Source organism: Anas platyrhynchos, chromosome 8 (assembly GCF_047663525.1).
Source record: "Anas platyrhynchos isolate ZD024472 breed Pekin duck chromosome 8, IASCAAS_PekinDuck_T2T, whole genome shotgun sequence".
Lineage (NCBI taxonomy): Eukaryota > Metazoa > Chordata > Aves > Anseriformes > Anatidae > Anas > Anas platyrhynchos.
In genome coordinates, this window is record NC_092594.1 from 11,630,832 (window position 1) to 11,650,988 (window position 20,157).

General features: G+C 43.9%; 2 protein-coding genes across 2 annotated transcripts; one reads left to right on the plus strand and one right to left on the minus strand.

Moving 5' to 3' along the window:
- Positions 1-2,981: 2,981 nt before the first annotated feature.
- LOC140002991 (pancreatic alpha-amylase-like) lies at positions 2,982-8,100 on the minus strand. The gene is made up of 10 exons (XM_072041420.1): positions 7,889-8,100; positions 7,126-7,272; positions 6,727-6,924; positions 5,555-5,785; positions 4,987-5,120; positions 4,777-4,899; positions 4,563-4,662; positions 4,282-4,403; positions 4,048-4,173; positions 2,982-3,299 (listed from the first exon to the last, which is right to left on the minus strand). Exons 1-10 carry the CDS (start codon positions 8,054-8,056, stop codon positions 3,110-3,112), a joined length of 1,539 nt encoding a protein of 512 aa, XP_071897521.1. The 5' UTR covers positions 8,057-8,100; the 3' UTR covers positions 2,982-3,109.
- A 1,282-nt stretch (positions 8,101-9,382) lies between these two features.
- On the plus strand, positions 9,383-14,466 carry LOC140002992 (pancreatic alpha-amylase-like). The gene is made up of 10 exons (XM_072041421.1): positions 9,383-9,595; positions 10,212-10,358; positions 10,560-10,757; positions 11,663-11,893; positions 12,328-12,461; positions 12,549-12,671; positions 12,786-12,885; positions 13,045-13,166; positions 13,275-13,400; positions 14,149-14,466. The coding sequence occupies exons 1-10, from the start codon at positions 9,428-9,430 to the stop codon at positions 14,336-14,338; spliced, it is 1,539 nt and encodes a 512-aa protein (XP_071897522.1). The 5' UTR covers positions 9,383-9,427; the 3' UTR covers positions 14,339-14,466.
- The last annotated feature ends 5,691 nt before the right edge of the window (positions 14,467-20,157 follow it).

Consider the following 20,157-nt stretch of genomic DNA (forward strand, 5'->3'; position numbering starts at 1 on the left):
GCCGTCTTGAACATTATCCCCTTGGCCTCTGCCCATCAATCCAAGCTGTACAGGTCCCGCTGCAGGGCCTTCCTACCCTCTGGCAGATAGACACATCTCCCCAGCTTGGCATCATCTGTCAGATGGATATGTCTTGGCTTGTGATCATGTCTGAATCCAAATCTTCCATCCTGTTGGACTGCAGCATTTATTTTACGTGATGTAGAAATTAAAGACTCGGCCTCAGCACTGCACGTACCACTGGAATTAATACTGTATATTGACACATGCAAATAGGATTTCTGCCTTTCAACTGGTTCACAAGGTCTAAGTTGAGTATGCCTGAGAAAGACCTACATTTCTCTTTTACCTTTGGAACAGCCGGCACGAGCATTAGTTTGCATGAAGACTTAACGGTGCCACTGCATATAAAGCAGAAGAAATAACAATGAAGAAAACAGTGCTAACTAATTCTGAAAAACCTGAAGATCAACAATAAACTTGACAGTACCTCTAGGTTTCCTGACTCATCTCAAAGACCTGTTGTTGTTCAGGAAGACACTTGCTTTTTTCACCTTCTTTGTATTGTTTTAGGAAGCAAGTATGTACCAAAAAGAGCTTGAAACAAAAGGAACAAACACAAACGCTGGGTCACAGAATCACTGAATCACTGAATCGTAGGGGTTGGAAGGGACCTCAAAAGATCATCGGGTCCAACCACGCTGCCAAAGCAGGTTCCTTAGAGCAGGCTTCCCAGGTAGGCGTCCAGATGGGCCTTGAATATCTCCAGAGAAGGAGACCCCACAACCTCCCTGGGCAGCCTGTTCCAGCGCTCCGTCACCCTCACCATGAAGAAGTTCATTCCGATGTTGGTGCGGAACTGCCTGTGCTCTGTCTTGTGACCATTGCTCCTTGTCCTATCCCCACAAACCATTGAAAAAGGTTGGCCAAATCCTTCTGTCTCCCCCACCTCAGGTACTTATACACATTGATGAGATCCCCTCAGTCTTCTCTTCTCCAGGCTGAACAGACCCAGGTGTCTCAGCCTTTCCTCATAGAGAAGATGCTCCAGGCCCTGTATCATCTTTGTGGCCTCCGCTGGACTCTTTCCAGGAGATCCCTGTCTTTTTTTTTGTACTGGGGAGCCCAGAACTGGACACAGTACTCCAGGTGAGGCTTGACCAGGGCAGAGTAGAGGGGGAGGATCACCTCCCATTACCTGCTGGCCACGCTCCTTTTCATGCACACCAGGATCCCATTGGCCCTCTTGGCCACCAGAGCACACTGCTGGCTCATGGTCAACCTGTCGTCCACCAGGATGTCCTTCTCCTCAGAGCTCCTCTCCAGCAGGTCGCCCCCCAGCCTGTATTGATACGTGCGGTTGTTCCTTCCCAGGTGCAGGACCCTGCACTTGCTCTTATTAAACCTCACTTGGTTTCTTCCTGCCCATCTCTCCAACCTGTCCAGGTCTTGCTGAATGACAGCACAGCCTTCTGGCGCGTCAGCCACTCCTCCCAGCTTTGTGTCATTGGCGTACTTGCTGAGGGCAGACACTATTCCCTCATCAAGGTCATCGATGAAGATGTTGAGCAAGACCGGACCCAGCACCGACCCCTGGGGAACACCGCTACTCACGGGTCTCCAGCCGGACTCTGCGCCACCGATCACCACCCTCTGAGCTCGGCCAGTCAGCCAGTTCTCAACCCACCTTACTGTCCACTCCTCTATGCCACACTTTCTTAGCTTTGCTAGCAGGATGTCATGGGAGACAGTATGGAAAGCCTTGCTAAAGTCAAGGTAGATCACATCCACTGCTCTCCCCCTATCTACCCAGCTGGTGATGCCATTATAGAAGGCAACGAGGTTGGTCGAGCACGACTTCCCCTTCGTGAATCCGTGCTGACTACTCCAAATAACATTCTTCTCTTTGAATTGCTTGGAGATAGCATCCAGAACAAGTTGTTCCAACACCTTTCCAGGGACTGGGTGCAGGCCTGATCTTTCAAAAGCAGTGAACAGTTTGGCGACCAAATTTTGAATTCACTTAAGAAGACAGTGACAAGATTTCTTTTCTTTGATGTTGTATATATTTAAACAATGAAAGAGACAGCAAAGACTGACTCTTCAATTGCTACATCACATAAAATAAATGCTGCACTCAAACATCATGGAACATTTGGATTGAGGAATGATTACAAGCAGGGATATATCCCTCTCTGTATTCTAAATGCCTTTATTGCCTAATACTTACAGAAACCTCAGGTGGATGTGTGTCATTTCAATCATTTTCCACAAAAGGTATGGTGGTTAGAGCATGCAAACTTAATGGCTAGATGTTTACATTTGGAGTTAGGGAAGTTTAATCTAATAGCAAGCATAGAAGCACACACTTTGTGAGTGACAGACTGCACGTTAACATGAGCATGAACAAAACCACTAAAGAGCAAACCAACATCAAAAATAACATAAAAAACAAAAGCAAAAGCAAAAGCAAAAGCAAAAGCAAATAAATAAAGAGGTGGAACAGCCAGCATGAATGTTAACTTGCAGGAAGCCACTGGGGATAACAGTGGGAGAACTGATCTTTTGTTTGTTAAAGACATAAACGAAGTGTGAAGCAGGCCACACACTGGCTTGACTGATGTCAAAGGCTGGAATAACTGATTGGCTCAGCCCATCTGCTGACCTGGGCTCCACATTGGCTTTGCCCCAGAGAAAGGTCATAGTGCCAGCAAGCAGAGGCACTGCTTGCAGCTGCCTGCCCCAGTGTGCCTGCTCCAGCTTATGGCTATGCGTGCACCTATCAGCCTTGGAAAGAGAACATTTTAACTTGCTCAGGTGCTGGCTTCTTTTGTCTTATTTTTCATTTTCTTCTGTGTTACTGTGATCTGGGAAATGCAGTGCTCTCTTGGTAGCCTTAAGAGCTACGAATGGTATGGCCCCCAGTTATTACGTGTAATGCTACTAGAACCCAGTTCATTATGGGAAAAAAGACATCACTCTTCAGTTTGATTGCCATTTATTGTTCACTGGGAACGGAGAGTCACAGGATCTTGAACACCAGGGAATCGCAGATGGTGGAAACAGCATACGTACAGACCGACAGGAGAGAAACAAATTCTGATTGAAGTTATAACTTGGCATCAACGTGAATTGCAACAAATGGATCTTCGTCAGTGTTACTGATCTGGAAGTTAGCCGTTCCATCCCCAGAAACATACACCTGCTTTCCAGTACACGCGTTGCCCTCCTTTTGTCCAGAAATAACATCACAGTAGGTACCAGCAGGCAGACCAGTTTGCAAATCGACGTTCATGTACCTGTGTGAAAATCAGTGAATGCCGCTTCTCTGTTGTTTTCAAAAAGGATATTAGCAACTGGGTAAAGGAATTCTGAAGCTGATGCTATTGCATGACTTGTAAGGGAAATGAAATGCAATGCAAGGGAGTTACTAAGCCAGACCCTGCTTCTCTCTCTGCACTCCTTTATCAGCCCTCCAGAAATGGGGTGCCACTGTGTGAATCTCGCTCAGGCTGCAGGAGTTGTTCTCATTGGAAGAAAAGAACAGGACAAAATCAAAGCATAAAAGAGCTTCACAACAGGATGCGTGCTGCTAAAGGTAATCTTAATTGTGATGAGCGTTCAATCCATTAGGGTTGAACAGGCTTGGACTGGCCTGGATTGGACAGGCAAGTTTGGATGAGGGAAGTGAGAGAATGCCTGCTCCGCTCAGAACTACCAAAACTTCAGCTCCTACTGCTTCCATCCTTGGGCACTGCTCTGTCCACAGCCTCAGCCTCTTCTCATGTGAACTCCTATGTGGGTGTACTGGAGATGACACGGTATGTGAGGCAGACCACAGGAATGGGATGCTCAAGATGCTAACGAGCAATCTGTACATCTTCAGACGCTCCACTCAGACACCTCAGCCTTGCTTTCCATGTTCTCCATTCACCTGTCAGCGCTCTAGCTCAAGGACATCCCCCCTCCCAACACCTGAGCCCTTTCAGCGTTCCGGCTGGGGAGCTATGCTTCTCCTCGGGGATACAGTCTCTCCCACCAACTTACCAGTCGTCATTATTAAAGACGATGAAGCCTTTATTGCCACGGCCAAAAGCTACTTGATTGCTGCCATTGTCCCACCAGTTTGAGAAAGGCTGGCCGTCTGCCACGTTACGGAAGATAACCATGTTCCTGAAAATGCCAGGAATGGCTGTCACTGGAGTTGCAAGACTCCACAGCCAAGAGGCTCATCATGCAAAAGTCACTGCTTTTACTGCATTTTGCTCCAGAGTCTCCTACCTTATTTGGCGCCAGCGATGCTCACAAACCCAGTCATTGCCACAGGTGGTGTCTGCATTGATTGTAACGGACTTTGTTGATCCATCCGAGTTGCTAGGTGGTCCAATCCAGTCGTTGGCATCCTTTTATTGAAAAGAGACATTTGAAAGTTCTCACTGGAAAACGCAGAGCAAAAAGCGGGATGGATGGCGCACCTAATTTCCACCCACCTGATCCAAGATTGGACAGAGAAATCGCTTGAGAAGTTTATCAAATGTGAATCTTGAGCGTTACAAACTTACCTGCCCGTTTACAAAATTTCTTGTCCAACGATAACTTGACATCACACGTGTGAATCCATACGGATGAGCCAACATGAAACCAACGGCCATTTTATAAAGCCTGATGGGCCAAAAGCATAATGAGATGTGGCAAGAGAAAGCATGCCAGGGAACAAAGAGACAAACAAATCAGCAAGAGGAAGAGGCATCAGCCAGACAACCCCGCATTCCTTACCTGGCGTCCCAGAAGGTGAGAATGGAAGCTCCACCAGCCCCGTGCCCCCGCTGGTTGTCATGGTTATCCACAAAGACCAGGGCTCTGTCAGAAGGCACAAAGCCCCAGCCTTCTCCCCAGTTCCTGGCCAAAAACACAAGGACTTGAATCTACCCTGCCAAGCTGCGCATCCAGCGTATCCTAGGCAAGCTGCACCATGGGTGTCCTTACTGTAAGTAGGCCATCTTCTCTCCATCCCACTTGCGGATCACTGTCCCCAGTTTTGCGCCGTATTTGAATTCGGTCACTCGGCCATTTCCAAAGTACTCACTGCCTGTGATCGGCTCACTGCCCAAGTCAATTACCTAGTACAGAAAGCAGAAGGTAATCAACTTTTCTGATCCCACAGAGAGAAAAAATCTACAGCGTCCAGCACCCAGCATTACCTCGTGCTTCAAATCAAGAGAAATGCATTGCCCAGCACGTCCGTTTCTGCTGGGCAGATCAACCAAAAGTTGGTACAATACATGTTGTAACCATGTGGGAAGATGGGGCTGTAGAGTTGCCCTAAGTTGCCGCCTACCATCTCCTAGTTAGTTGACCATTAGAAATCCCCTCGTAGATTTCAAGGTGTCTTGCATTTCTGAAGGGCAAGTATCACTCGCCCGCTGGACTGCGGAGCTCAACCTTTCCTGGTGTGTAGGAACAGGCCCATGGCATCACTGCCACTCCTCAGGAGGAGGAAGGTAGAAAAGACACATGCACAAAGAGAGGCAGAAAGGAAATTCATGGAGATTACCTCTTGGAAAATGAACGGTTTTGTTCCTGAAGGAAACCATTGAGTATTCAGAGTATTCAGCTTGTCCAGAAATGCTTTGATATCCCCAGGCCACATATGCTTGGCAGCATCAATCCGGAAGCCTGCTACACCGATATCAATGAGGTAATTCATGTACTCTGCAATTTTTGTGCGTACATAGTCCTTCTCCTGGGCCAGATCAAGAAGACCGCTCAAGCGACAGTCACGGACCTGTGAAAGGAAAAAAAGAGCAAGTTAAAGGAGAAGGAGAAAGGATAAAGGTAAAGGAACACGAAAAGTAGAAAGGAAAGAGGTAAAGTATGGGGGACAAAGGAAAGTAGAAAGGAAAAGGAAAAGGAAAAGGAAAAGGAAAAGGAAAAGGAAAAGGAAAAGGAAAAGGAAAAGGAAAAGGAAAAGGAAAAGGAAAAGGAAAAGGAAAAGGAAAAGGAAAAGGAAAAGGAAAAGGAAGAGGAAGAGGAAGAGGAAAAGGAAGAGGAAGAGGAAGAGGAAGAGGAAGAGGAAGAGGAAGAGGAAGAGGAAAAGAACAAAAGAAATGGGAGAGAGGAGAGAGGAAAGAGGAGAGAGGACAAAGGACAAAGGACAAAGGACAAGGTAATGAAGAGCACTGTGGTCTCACTCCATGCATCAGCTTATAAAGCAGTGGTCAGTGAAATATCACCTTCCCATCTTGATGTCATCAGCATTCTGGATGGGAATCTGCACAGCGTATCATTGCGAAGCAGATTAAGGCTGAGCTGTGAACTTGAGAAAGACCCGCCACACATTCTGTGTACAAAAAGACTACCGCGCGCAGCCAGGGTAGCATCTTGCACTGCTGCCAGTTTTCCAGGAGGCACCTTATCAGGCTCAGCTGAGTTTAGCAGCTGTAAGGAAGAGCTCACTGGAGGAGCTGAGTGCTTTGGGCTCCATTAGTTCAGGCGCACAGTCCTGTGCATGCCCACGTGAAACATGTGGGGCAGGTTTGTGATTTCTCAGTGCCTTCAACACCACAAGTACCTTCCCTGAAGACAAATCTATGACACTCACCACTGTATTCACTGGTCAGGTGGCAAAGCGCTGAATCTGTGGTCACCTACTCCTTTGTGTGGCCTTACAGTAGTGTTTATAGAACAGGTTAAAAAAGCATTCACAGTTTTCCCATAGAAATTTACCTGATATATGTCTCCATAATTCTGGATTTCTCCATTTGAGGTGTAACATCTGCCATCATTGAAATCCCAGCCAGAGTACGGCACTGCTGGAAAATTTTCGTTCCCAGCATCGAAATAGCTTCCACAGGTTGAATGCGTGCCTGAGCCACCCGCAGCCCCACACATGTGGTTGACGACAGCATCCACATAAATATAAACCTGAAACGTAGTGATTGCACTTCAGTATGCTTTGTAGCGCTGGGAAGCAACAGTCAGAGCTTTACCGCATCACTGTTAATTTGACCCTTTTTCCCCTTTCATATTCTTCATTTATGCCTCCTTTGAGGACAGGAGCAGTGACGTCCCTCAGTTGAAACCACACTGCTCACTGTATCAGTTACGTGATTTAAAGGCACTTACTCCAACGTTGTTGCATCTGGTCACCATGTCTCTGAATTCATCTTCATTTCCTGATCGACTGCAGAGCTTGTAGCTGATGGGCTGGTATCTTTCCCACCAGGGTCTGAATGGGTTAGTAATGACGATATTTTCATTTGGAGGAGAAACCTGCAGATGAGATGATGGACCTCAGTAAGAAAATAGTAGTTCCTGTTTCAAGTTCAAAGTGCAAAACGTGCACCAAGATTAGTCCTGGATTCCCATGAGAGACAGGCTTTGCGCCGGACCCGGTCTCTCTTGCTCTCTCTCCCTCCCTGCAGCACAAGCTGGGGTCTGTGAGATGTCCGTCTTGTAGACTGGTAACAAGGAAGTTCTCTTTTGTTCCCATGGGCTGCCCATGTCCAGCCTGGGCCTGCTGTCCAAGGGCACGCACATGGGAGGGCTGAAGCCACAGGAACTACTTTTGTCTGCAATAGAGACATCCTTCGGAAAGCCAAACCTCCACGCTGAGACACTTGCCTCAGTAAAAAGGGAAGAGGAAAACTTAGCCTTCCAAGGGAAGCCCGTCACGGGAAAGCGTGCACCTTTGCAGCTGGTCTGATGGAGAGACACCCTACCCAGGCCGGCAGGATCTCTGGTTGCGCCTAACAGCATTTACTACTTCCATCCCCACGTTCCACACCAAAGTTACTTGGAGCTGGCTGTCTCTGATTCTGGCCTTCTGTGGTTTATTAATCAAATGTTACAAAGCAGTTTCAATACCTAAGGGCAGGAAACAACGTACCTGAACTCCTCCAAATCCATTAGGAGCTAAGTAGCGTTCACACTCAAGAGCAATATCGGCCCAGCGCCATTCAAAGAGATGTACAATAGATGTCCTCCCAGCCTGAGTGTTGGAGTTGTACTGCGCTCCGCAAAGCCCTACGGCCACGAGGAGAAGGAGAACTTGCATGGTGCTTTCAGCATAAGGCTGTGGTCTCTCCACTGGCCATTTATACTCCTGCAAGATGACAAAGTTCCTGTTGCAGCTGACAGATTTCTCAGAGATAAACACTATCAATTATTGTTTGGGTAGCAATCTGGGTATCACACTTCCGTTTTGTTTTTTCCTGTATTGCCCCACAGCTGAAGATAAAATACCTTTTCACAATGTTTATGGCTTACTATAAATCAGTATGTGCAGTGCACCCAAATTTGGGACTGTATTCTTTCCAGTCATATAAACAAAGATAATGTATCAGAAGTTAGCCCAGGCGTGACACGTGGACCCTCAACGGGAGCTCTGGAACATGAAATGAAAGGAATTATAAGACAAGTGGAACTCTAATAGGTCTCAGAGAATGAATGAATTCATCAGCATTCAGAGGCATCTAGCACTCACGATTAATCCCAGCTCACATCTGGGAACCAGATCAGCCACTCTCAGTCAACAGCAGACGCTTCACACAACACATTGGGAGACTTGAACAGCTGAATCACACTGGTAATTGGAAATTGGCCTTATGTTTTTTAGTGTTATTTCACAGTGCCTACTACCAATTATTATAGTTTTTCATCACACAATCATGCAGAGTAATTGTTGCTCTACCTGACTTAAAGTGATGAGAGTTTCAATTACATTCCTGTAGAGCACCTGGGTAATCTTTCACCTTCCTTTAAGTGACCACCGATATATCCGAGTCAAGGAGGGAAATGCAAAATTAGATGTAAAGAGATAGTGCAGGTGAATTTTTGATGTCTGTCATAAAAATGAATTGGAAAGCCAAATGGATCCATTGCCTAAGCCTGTTCTGGATTTTCTTGCTATTTCCACTTTCAAAGACCTTCCCGCTTTTCCTTGTGATATGATATGAGGATCTCATTTGGAATGAATATATAACGTCAAGTTCTTAGTACAACACACCATGAGTAGTCTGGAGTCAGGCCAATGATAAAACAGCACTCTGTGAGAATTCAAAAACCAGAAAATCCCTGACAATTAGTGAATAACTGTGAGAAACGCAAGAAGTCCACCAACAGGCATACCCACTCCAAGAGAAAATGTCATTACATTTTGTACCTGAACTGCCTTGAGTATGTCCTGGTTTATACTAAGCACATACTGATTTATAGTAAGCCATAAACATTGTGAAAAGGTATTTTATCTTCAGCTGTGGGGCAATACAGGAAAAAACAAAACGGAAATGTGATACCCGGATTGCTACCCAAACAATAACTGATAGTGTTTATCTCTGAGAAATCTGTCAGCTGCAATAGGAACTTTGTCATCTTGCAGGAGTATAAATGGCCAGTGGAGAGACCACAGCCTTATGCTGAAAGCACCATGCAAGTTCTCCTTCTCCTCGCGGCCGTAGGGCTTTGCGGAGCGCAGTACAACTCCAACACTCAGGCTGGGAGGACATCTATTGTACATCTCTTTGAATGGCGCTGGGCCGATATTGCTCTTGAGTGTGAACGCTACTTAGCTCCTAATGGATTTGGAGGAGTTCAGGTACGTGTTTTCCTGCCCATAGGTAGTGAAACTGCTTTGTAACATTTGATTAATAAACCACAGAAGGCCAGAATCAGAGACAGCCAGCTCCAAGTAACTTTGGTGTGGAACGTGGGGATGGAAGTAGTAAATGCTGTTAGGTGCAACCAGAGATCCTGCCGGCCTGGGTAGGGTGTCTCTCCATCAGACCAGCTGCAAAGGTGCACGCTTTCCCGTGACGGGCTTCCCTTGGAAGGCTAAGTTTTCCTCTTCCCTTTTTACTGAGGCAAGTGTCTCAGCGTGGAGGTTTGGCTTTCCGAAGGATGTCTCTATTGCAGACAAAAGTAGTTCCTGTGGCTTCAGCCCTCCCATGTGCGTGCCCTTGGACAGCAGGCCCAGGCTGGACATGGGCAGCCCATGGGAACAAAAGAGAACTTCCTTGTTACCAGTCTACAAGACGGACATCTCACAGACCCCAGCTTGTGCTGCAGGGAGGGAGAGAGAGCAAGAGAGACCGGGTCCGGCGCAAAGCCTGTCTCTCATGGGAATCCAGGACTAATCTTGGTGCACGTTTTGCACTTTGAACTTGAAACAGGAACTACTATTTTCTTACTGAGGTCCGTCATCTCATCTGCAGGTTTCTCCTCCAAATGAAAATATCGTCATTACTAACCCATTCAGACCCTGGTGGGAAAGATACCAGCCCATCAGCTACAAGCTCTGCAGTCGATCAGGAAATGAAAATGAATTCAGAGACATGGTGACCAGATGCAACAACGTTGGAGTAAGTGCCTTTAAATCACGTAACTGATACAGTGAGCAGTGTGGTTTCAACTGAGGGACGTCACTGCTCCTGTCCTCAAAGGAGGCATAAATGAAGAATATGAAAGGGGAAAAAGGGTCAAATTAACAGTGATGCGGTAAAGCTCTGACTGTTGCTTCCCAGCGCTACAAAGCATACTGAAGTGCAATCACTACGTTTCAGGTTTATATTTATGTGGATGCTGTCGTCAACCACATGTGTGGGGCTGCGGGTGGCTCAGGCACGCATTCAACCTGTGGAAGCTATTTCGATGCTGGGAACGAAAATTTTCCAGCAGTGCCGTACTCTGGCTGGGATTTCAATGATGGCAGATGTTACACCTCAAATGGAGAAATCCAGAATTATGGAGACATATATCAGGTAAATTTCTATGGGAAAACTGTGAATGCTTTTTTAACCTGTTCTATAAACACTACTGTAAGGCCACACAAAGGAGTAGGTGACCACAGATTCAGCGCTTTGCCACCTGACCAGTGAATACAGTGGTGAGTGTCATAGATTTGTCTTCAGGGAAGGTACTTGTGGTGTTGAAGGCACTGAGAAATCACAAACCTGCCCCACATGTTTCACGTGGGCATGCACAGGACTGTGCGCCTGAACTAATGGAGCCCAAAGCACTCAGCTCCTCCAGTGAGCTCTTCCTTACAGCTGCTAAACTCAGCTGAGCCTGATAAGGTGCCTCCTGGAAAACTGGCAGCAGTGCAAGATGCTACCCTGGCTGCGCGCGGTAGTCTTTTTGTACACAGAATGTGTGGCGGGTCTTTCTCAAGTTCACAGCTCAGCCTTAATCTGCTTCGCAATGATACGCTGTGCAGATTCCCATCCAGAATGCTGATGACATCAAGATGGGGAGGTGATATTTCACTGACCACTGCTTTATAAGCTGATGCATGGAGTGAGACCACAGTGCTCTTCATTACCTTGTCCTTTGTCCTTTGTCCTTTGTCCTCTCTCCTCTTTCCTCTCTCCTCTCTCCCATTTCTTTTGTTCTTTTCCTCTTCCTCTTCCTCTTCCTCTTCCTCTTCCTCTTCCTCTTCCTCTTCCTCTTCCTCTTCCTTTTCCTTTTCCTTTTCCTTTTCCTTTTCCTTTTCCTTTTCCTTTTCCTTTTCCTTTTCCTTTTCCTTTTCCTTTTCCTTTTCCTTTTCCTTTTCCTTTCTACTTTCCTTTGTCCCCCATACTTTACCTCTTTCCTTTCTACTTTTCGTGTTCCTTTACCTTTATCCTTTCTCCTTCTCCTTTAACTTGCTCTTTTTTTCCTTTCACAGGTCCGTGACTGTCGCTTGAGCGGTCTTCTTGATCTGGCCCAGGAGAAGGACTATGTACGCACAAAAATTGCAGAGTACATGAATTACCTCATTGATATCGGTGTAGCAGGCTTCCGGATTGATGCTGCCAAGCATATGTGGCCTGGGGATATCAAAGCATTTCTGGACAAGCTGAATACTCTGAATACTCAATGGTTTCCTTCAGGAACAAAACCGTTCATTTTCCAAGAGGTAATCTCCATGAATTTCCTTTCTGCCTCTCTTTGTGCATGTGTCTTTTCTACCTTCCTCCTCCTGAGGAGTGGCAGTGATGCCATGGGCCTGTTCCTACACACCAGGAAAGGTTGAGCTCCGCAGTCCAGCGGGCGAGTGATACTTGCCCTTCAGAAATGCAAGACACCTTGAAATCTACGAGGGGATTTCTAATGGTCAACTAACTAGGAGATGGTAGGCGGCAACTTAGGGCAACTCTACAGCCCCATCTTCCCACATGGTTACAACATGTATTGTACCAACTTTTGGTTGATCTGCCCAGCAGAAACGGACGTGCTGGGCAATGCATTTCTCTTGATTTGAAGCACGAGGTAATGCTGGGTGCTGGACGCTGTAGATTTTTTCTCTCTGTGGGATCAGAAAAGTTGATTACCTTCTGCTTTCTGTACTAGGTAATTGACTTGGGCAGTGAGCCGATCACAGGCAGTGAGTACTTTGGAAATGGCCGAGTGACCGAATTCAAATACGGCGCAAAACTGGGGACAGTGATCCGCAAGTGGGATGGAGAGAAGATGGCCTACTTACAGTAAGGACACCCATGGTGCAGCTTGCCTAGGATACGCTGGATGCGCAGCTTGGCAGGGTAGATTCAAGTCCTTGTGTTTTTGGCCAGGAACTGGGGAGAAGGCTGGGGCTTTGTGCCTTCTGACAGAGCCCTGGTCTTTGTGGATAACCATGACAACCAGCGGGGGCACGGGGCTGGTGGAGCTTCCATTCTCACCTTCTGGGACGCCAGGTAAGGAATGCGGGGTTGTCTGGCTGATGCCTCTTCCTCTTGCTGATTTGTTTGTCTCTTTGTTCCCTGGCATGCTTTCTCTTGCCACATCTCATTATGCTTTTGGCCCATCAGGCTTTATAAAATGGCCGTTGGTTTCATGTTGGCTCATCCGTATGGATTCACACGTGTGATGTCAAGTTATCGTTGGACAAGAAATTTTGTAAACGGGCAGGTAAGTTTGTAACGCTCAAGATTCACATTTGATAAACTTCTCAAGCGATTTCTCTGTCCAATCTTGGATCAGGTGGGTGGAAATTAGGTGCGCCATCCATCCCGCTTTTTGCTCTGCGTTTTCCAGTGAGAACTTTCAAATGTCTCTTTTCAATAAAAGGATGCCAACGACTGGATTGGACCACCTAGCAACTCGGATGGATCAACAAAGTCCGTTACAATCAATGCAGACACCACCTGTGGCAATGACTGGGTTTGTGAGCATCGCTGGCGCCAAATAAGGTAGGAGACTCTGGAGCAAAATGCAGTAAAAGCAGTGACTTTTGCATGATGAGCCTCTTGGCTGTGGAGTCTTGCAACTCCAGTGACAGCCATTCCTGGCATTTTCAGGAACATGGTTATCTTCCGTAACGTGGCAGACGGCCAGCCTTTCTCAAACTGGTGGGACAATGGCAGCAATCAAGTAGCTTTTGGCCGTGGCAATAAAGGCTTCATCGTCTTTAATAATGACGACTGGTAAGTTGGTGGGAGAGACTGTATCCCCGAGGAGAAGCATAGCTCCCCAGCCGGAACGCTGAAAGGGCTCAGGTGTTGGGAGGGGGGATGTCCTTGAGCTAGAGCGCTGACAGGTGAATGGAGAACATGGAAAGCAAGGCTGAGGTGTCTGAGTGGAGCGTCTGAAGATGTACAGATTGCTCGTTAGCATCTTGAGCATCCCATTCCTGTGGTCTGCCTCACATACCGTGTCATCTCCAGTACACCCACATAGGAGTTCACATGAGAAGAGGCTGAGGCTGTGGACAGAGCAGTGCCCAAGGATGGAAGCAGTAGGAGCTGAAGTTTTGGTAGTTCTGAGCGGAGCAGGCATTCTCTCACTTCCCTCATCCAAACTTGCCTGTCCAATCCAGGCCAGTCCAAGCCTGTTCAACCCTAATGGATTGAACGCTCATCACAATTAAGATTACCTTTAGCAGCACGCATCCTGTTGTGAAGCTCTTTTATGCTTTGATTTTGTCCTGTTCTTTTCTTCCAATGAGAACAACTCCTGCAGCCTGAGCGAGATTCACACAGTGGCACCCCATTTCTGGAGGGCTGATAAAGGAGTGCAGAGAGAGAAGCAGGGTCTGGCTTAGTAACTCCCTTGCATTGCATTTCATTTCCCTTACAAGTCATGCAATAGCATCAGCTTCAGAATTCCTTTACCCAGTTGCTAATATCCTTTTTGAAAACAACAGAGAAGCGGCATTCACTGATTTTCACACAGGTACATGAACGTCGATTTGCAAACTGGTCTGCCTGCTGGTACCTACTGTGATGTTATTTCTGGACAAAAGGAGGGCAACGCGTGTACTGGAAAGCAGGTGTATGTTTCTGGGGATGGAACGGCTAACTTCCAGATCAGTAACACTGACGAAGATCCATTTGTTGCAATTCACGTTGATGCCAAGTTATAACTTCAATCAGAATTTGTTTCTCTCCTGTCGGTCTGTACGTATGCTGTTTCCACCATCTGCGATTCCCTGGTGTTCAAGATCCTGTGACTCTCCGTTCCCAGTGAACAATAAATGGCAATCAAACTGAAGAGTGATGTCTTTTTTCCCGTAATGAACTGGGTTCTAGTAGCATTACACGTAATAACTGGGGGCCATACCATTCGTAGCTCTTAAGGCTACCAAGAGAGCACTGCATTTCCCAGATCACAGTAACACAGAAGAAAATGAAAAATAAGACAAAAGAAGCCAGCACCTGAGCAAGTTAAAATGTTCTCTTTCCAAGGCTGATAGGTGCACGCATAGCCATAAGCTGGAGCAGGCACACTGGGGCAGGCAGCTGCAAGCAGTGCCTCTGCTTGCTGGCACTATGACCTTTCTCTGGGGCAAAGCCAATGTGGAGCCCAGGTCAGCAGATGGGCTGAGCCAATCAGTTATTCCAGCCTTTGACATCAGTCAAGCCAGTGTGTGGCCTGGTTCACACTCCATTTATGTCCTTTTGCAAACAAAAGATCGGTTCTCCCACCGTTATGCCCAGTGGCTTGCTGCAAATTAACGCTCATGCTGGCTGTTCCACAGGCTGTTCCACCTCTTTTTTTTTTCTTATTCTTTTTCTTATTAATTTTTTCTCCTTCTCCTTCTCCTTCTCCTTCTCCTTCTCCTTCTCCTTCTCCTTCTCCTTCTCCTTCTCCTTCTCCTTCTCCTTCTCCTTCTCCTTCTCCTTCTCCTTCTCCTTCTCCTTCTCCTTCTCCTTCTCCTTCTCCTTCTCCTTTTTCTTTCTTCTTCTTATTTTGGCGGTTGTTGTTTGTTTGTTGGTTGGTGTTTGTTTTCTTTTCTGGCCCATGCTGATATGCAGCTTGTCACTCACAAACTGTATGATTCTTTTCTAGCTATTAGTCTGACTTTACCTAACCACAAATGTAAAAGTCTAGCCATTAAGTTTGCATGCTCTAACCACCATACCTTTTGTGGAAAATGTTTGAATAGACACATATCCGTCTGAGGTTTCTATAAGTATTAGGCAATAAAATCATGCAGAATACAGAGATGGATATATCTCTGCTTGTAATTATTCCTCAATCCAAATTTTCCATGATGTTTGAGTGCAGCATTTATTTTATATGATGTAGCAATAGAAGAGTCAGTCTTAGCTCTCTGTTTCATTGTAGAACTATATAAAACATTGAAGAAAATAAATCTTGTCTCTGTCTTCTTAAGTGAATTCAAAATTTGGTGGCCAAACTGTTCACTGCTGTCATGGTTTAACCCGGCCAGCAGCTAAACACCACGCAGCCGTTCGCTCACCCTCCCCCCTCCCTCTCTGGGACGGGGGAGAGAAATGGAAAGTGAAGCCCGTGAGTTGAGATAAAGACAGTTTAATAAGACAGGAAAATAATAATAACAAAAATAATAATAACAATAATAATAATAATGATACAATGGTGATAATACGAAAGTAATAATAGTATGTACAAACAAGTGATGCACAATGCAATTGCTCACCACCCGCTGACCGGTGCCCAGCCTAACCCCGAGCAGTCCGGCCCTCTCCCCCCGGCTAGCCACCCCTATATATTGTTTAGCATGACGTCAGATGGTATGGAATACCCCTTTGGCTAGTTTGGGTCACCTGTCCTGGGTCTGTCCCCTCCCAGCTCTTGCTGCACCCCCAGCCTGCCTGTTGGCAGGACAGAGCAAAAGGCTGAGATGTCCTTGGCTTGGTGTAAGCACTGCTCTGCAACAATTAAAACATCAGGGTGTTATCAGCACTCTTCTCATCCTAAGCCAAAACACAGCATTCCACCAGCTACTAGGAAGAAAATTAATTCTGTTCTAACTGAAACCAAGACAACTGCTTTTGAAGGATCAGGCCTGCATCCAGGTTTTGTTTTTGTTCCTTTTGTTTCAAGCTTTTTTCGGTACAGATTTGCCTCCTAAAACAACACAAAGAAGGTGAAAAAAGCAAGTGTCTTCCTGAACAACAAGAGGTCTTTGATATGAGTCAGGAAACCCAGAGGTACTGTCAAGTTTATTGTTGGTCTTCAGAACTAGTACACACTGTCTTCTTCATTATTATTTCTTCTGCTTTATATGCAGTGGTATCATTAAGTCCTTATTTTTGTATGTCAGTTATGATTAAAATTTGACGTCATTTTATGAGAATTTATGAAGTTAAAAGTAAGGTATTTTCTCGAGCACAGCAGGACATCTAATAAATTTGCTGAAGTGTAATATTTCATATTTTTGTGGGCATCATGCAATAGTTCATTTTCTGTCACTAACAAAACAGTGCTCACTTTCCTTGTTCAACAGTCAGTTTAACTGAGTAATGTCAAAACGTGTTATAGACTGATATTCTAAAGTTTTGTTGCAATATTGTCTGTCTCAAACCTTGGAGAACAACAGCTCAAACCCTACACATTCTTAGATTAATTATTTTTAATGTAGCAGGTCATGAGAAACTTGAGCACTAGCAGAGATAAATACTCTTACATTTTATATACTATGAGATTATCAGACTCATTTAAGATTGACTGGAAGAAAGATCATGGCTAGTAATAGGTTATTTTTCCTTGATATGTATAGGTTTTCTCTCTATGAGGAGTTTAAGTATTTCTGTTACATAATTTACTTTTCATTTCCTTCACTGCAGAAAAACACTTACACGTCTGAGGAACTGCTCCGTTGACTTCTGTGGGGAAGAAGGTGAATCTGTCAATCTCCACATATTAGAAATTGGATAATACCATATCTGAAAAATCTGGCCTTCTTTTTCTGCTTTGCCTCTACTTGACTCTTTGAACTGCCCTGTGTTCTATTTGTCTGGTGAAAAAGATTTTTCTTCTACTATACTTCCCCACACCTTTGCTGCAGCTTTGCTTTTCCTGCTCTTCTGCCTTATCTGTCACGTGCTGAATACCACTTCTCTCCTAGTCAGATCTTTCCATGTCCTTCAGAAAGCTCAGAGGAACTGTGGCTATGTGTTAGGTTCAGGCAGCCATGAAGAGGGGATTCTCTTTATATATTTTACTTAATTCATTAATTGCTCTTGTGTTAAATTTGGTCATAAATAAATAAATGTCCTTTGCTTTCTAAATAATTGTTGTGAAGAAGTGTTTTAATTGTAGTGGGTGTAATAGGATGGGAAAGACAGTATAATGTTGTCAATTCTGTAAGTATAAAGCACTTATTGTTAACTTTAAATTCTGGCAATTAAAACATGGAAAAAGAACAAAAAAAGGAAGCATAGCAATAAGTGTCATTTTCTTGTTGTGTCCCTTTGCTTAGGCCACATGTTTTCTGAACATGTGTAGACAAAGCTCCCTGCACTATACTGAGCAGAACAGAATATTTTACTAGTGATAACTAGTGAACCAGGTAAATTAAAATTAGGACAAAATTTTTAGTGTTATCAGTAGATTATGACAGGAAGATAAAGAATAGAAATATCCTCAGAAAAGCAGTTTCTCAGTCTCATTAGAACCTTACATGAAATGTTGAGCCTAGAGCTATAAAGCCTATGCTGCTATAAGTTGTTATCTCTTGCATTTCCTAATCTGCTCACAAAAGTATTATGTTTTCAGTGAATATTTATAGTAGAGTATTTCTACTTATGCAGACTAAAACAATAGTAATCAGATTGAAGACTTCAGAATCTGCAAGTATTCACTTTAGAACAGGGAAAAATAATTCACTACTGAGCTGTGCAACTTTTCCAAACTGTACAGCTTTCTAGGAATGTTGGCTAAATATATTTTCAATGAGGTCAGTTTTAATAAATCACTGTCAATTCCCATATTTTATCTGACTATAAGGGAAAGTTAGGTGAAATATTCAAAGTGGCTCAAAGACAATGTGGTATAATTTGACACCCATGGCAATGTTTATACAAAAACAAAACCCAATATAATTTATTCTATGATTCTGTACATGCATAATGAGTTTATACTTCTATCTTTTTTTTTTTTTTATATATATATATTTATTTCTTACTATAGTTCTATCTTTGTGTGTAGCTTTCCACGGATATAAAAGTGATCAGAATTTAATGGAAGTGATGTGCCATAGAGCAAAGTGAAAGGCAACACTGTATGTGAACCTGACCAATAATACATAAAAGTTAACCATATAGGCATATTTATGAGGCAAACACTTTCACAATCACCCAACCACAAAAGAGAAATGGGGGGGGAGGTCTGATACATCACAATATTATTATATATTTGGCCTTTTGGTGTTTTTAAGACACAGAGTTAAAATTATGTTTTTGTCAAATAAAATGAAATAACCAATGTATTTAGAAAAATCATGACCTTATAGCTGTTTTTCTGTGAGTGGACCAGAAGGTTGAAATTACTGAATTATTCTTGGCAATTCATTTTCCCATCTCAACGCAACAGCATAATTGGAAACTTCTGTTCAGCCCTACATGCTTCTGTGTCAGCTTATTTTTCTGAACCACTGTTATTTTTCTAGCAGAAGAAAGCTCTGTAAAGGGAAACTAACAGTCTATTATCTCTTAATAAAGCCTGTGAAAATCTTATTTAATTTAGCATTTTGTTTTAAATGGAAATAAATGAAAACGCAAAACACTACCTTTTAAATTTCGGATCAAGTGTAAGGTTCATTTATATGCAGTTAGTATATTTAACAGTCTACCAGTCTCACTGCACAACGTTTTCTGAACAATATACAGATATTGCCCTTGTAAATATTTTCATGCTGTAGCAATTTTCACTTTGCCTTAATGTTAAATCAGAATGGTGTAAGAAGGAATGAAGTAGAAAGTAGAAATAACATTACTAAATATATTGCTCTTCAGATGACATTTAATACAAAGGCCTTCATCATAAATATTCTGGTGACAGTGTTTGAGATAGTAGTGAATTATCTCCAGTCAATCAAAGTGGAAGTCCTTGGGTTTTCACCCAGTTGTCACACCAGTTTCTCTGGGATAAATAGCCAGAACATTTCATGTATGATGCAGAAGCTGACTTACACCCTTTAAAAGAGGAGTAAAGCATGAGAGATTCTATGTCGCTTGTGAGTTAAAAAATATTTGTCAGAAAAAGAAATTCCATTGTCTTCCTTAGTCTTAAACTAAAAATTGAATTGGGTTAACCACCCACCAAGACTGAGAAGTAGCCACTTTAACTAACTGCATTATACTTCCTTACTATCCCAAGAATTCTTATTTATTTATCTATCTATTTATTTATTTCAGAAACAAAGAATGGGTGACATCATGTGCAGTGCTACATGTATCTTATTTTTCATTCCAGTTGTGAAGAAAACCTTTGGAAGTTTTGCAATTTCTGTCTGTCTGTAATTGACAAATGGTAATAATTGTGGATGCTAATTTTGGCAATGTTCTGAATGTTTTGTGGAACATAAAATCAATCAGAAGACCCATGAAAAAAAAGTTAACCTTAACAATTAGGGCAAGATGACTACAGGGAACTCATTATGTTTACAATGATGAACATTCATATGGTAGGCTAATTTATGCTGGTATTTTTCCCTTGTAGTGTGTGAGGGAGGCAATCACTAAAATTTTGATTCATTATCTTGACATATTACAGTACTTTGAGTGGTATATTTTAAGTATCAGAATTTGTCTGTGTTTAAAATGAACTATATGTTAAACCATTATTGTTCAAAGTCTTCTGCCTTTGAAATTTTGTGAACATATATGTGTCTTGGGAATTGTGAAGATTGAGCTCAAGAAATTGCTGCCTGAGCTCATAGGCTGAAATCACGTGCAGAATAGCCACTGACCAAAT

Coding starts and splice junctions, on each gene's coding strand:
- LOC140002991 (XM_072041420.1), bottom strand. CDS start 8,056: ATGCAAGTTCTCCTTCTCCTCGTGGCCGTAGGGCTTTGCGGAGCGCAG. Junction 4,900..4,986: donor GAGAAGATGGCCTACTTACA/GTAAGGACACCC, acceptor GTTTTTGGCCAG/GAACTGGGGAGAAGGCTGGG. Junction 4,404..4,562: donor GAAATTTTGTAAACGGGCAG/GTAAGTTTGTAA, acceptor TTTCAATAAAAG/GATGCCAACGACTGGATTGG.
- LOC140002992 (XM_072041421.1), top strand. CDS start 9,428: ATGCAAGTTCTCCTTCTCCTCGCGGCCGTAGGGCTTTGCGGAGCGCAG. Junction 11,894..12,327: donor AACCGTTCATTTTCCAAGAG/GTAATCTCCATG, acceptor TTTCTGTACTAG/GTAATTGACTTGGGCAGTGA. Junction 12,672..12,785: donor CTCACCTTCTGGGACGCCAG/GTAAGGAATGCG, acceptor TTGGCCCATCAG/GCTTTATAAAATGGCCGTTG.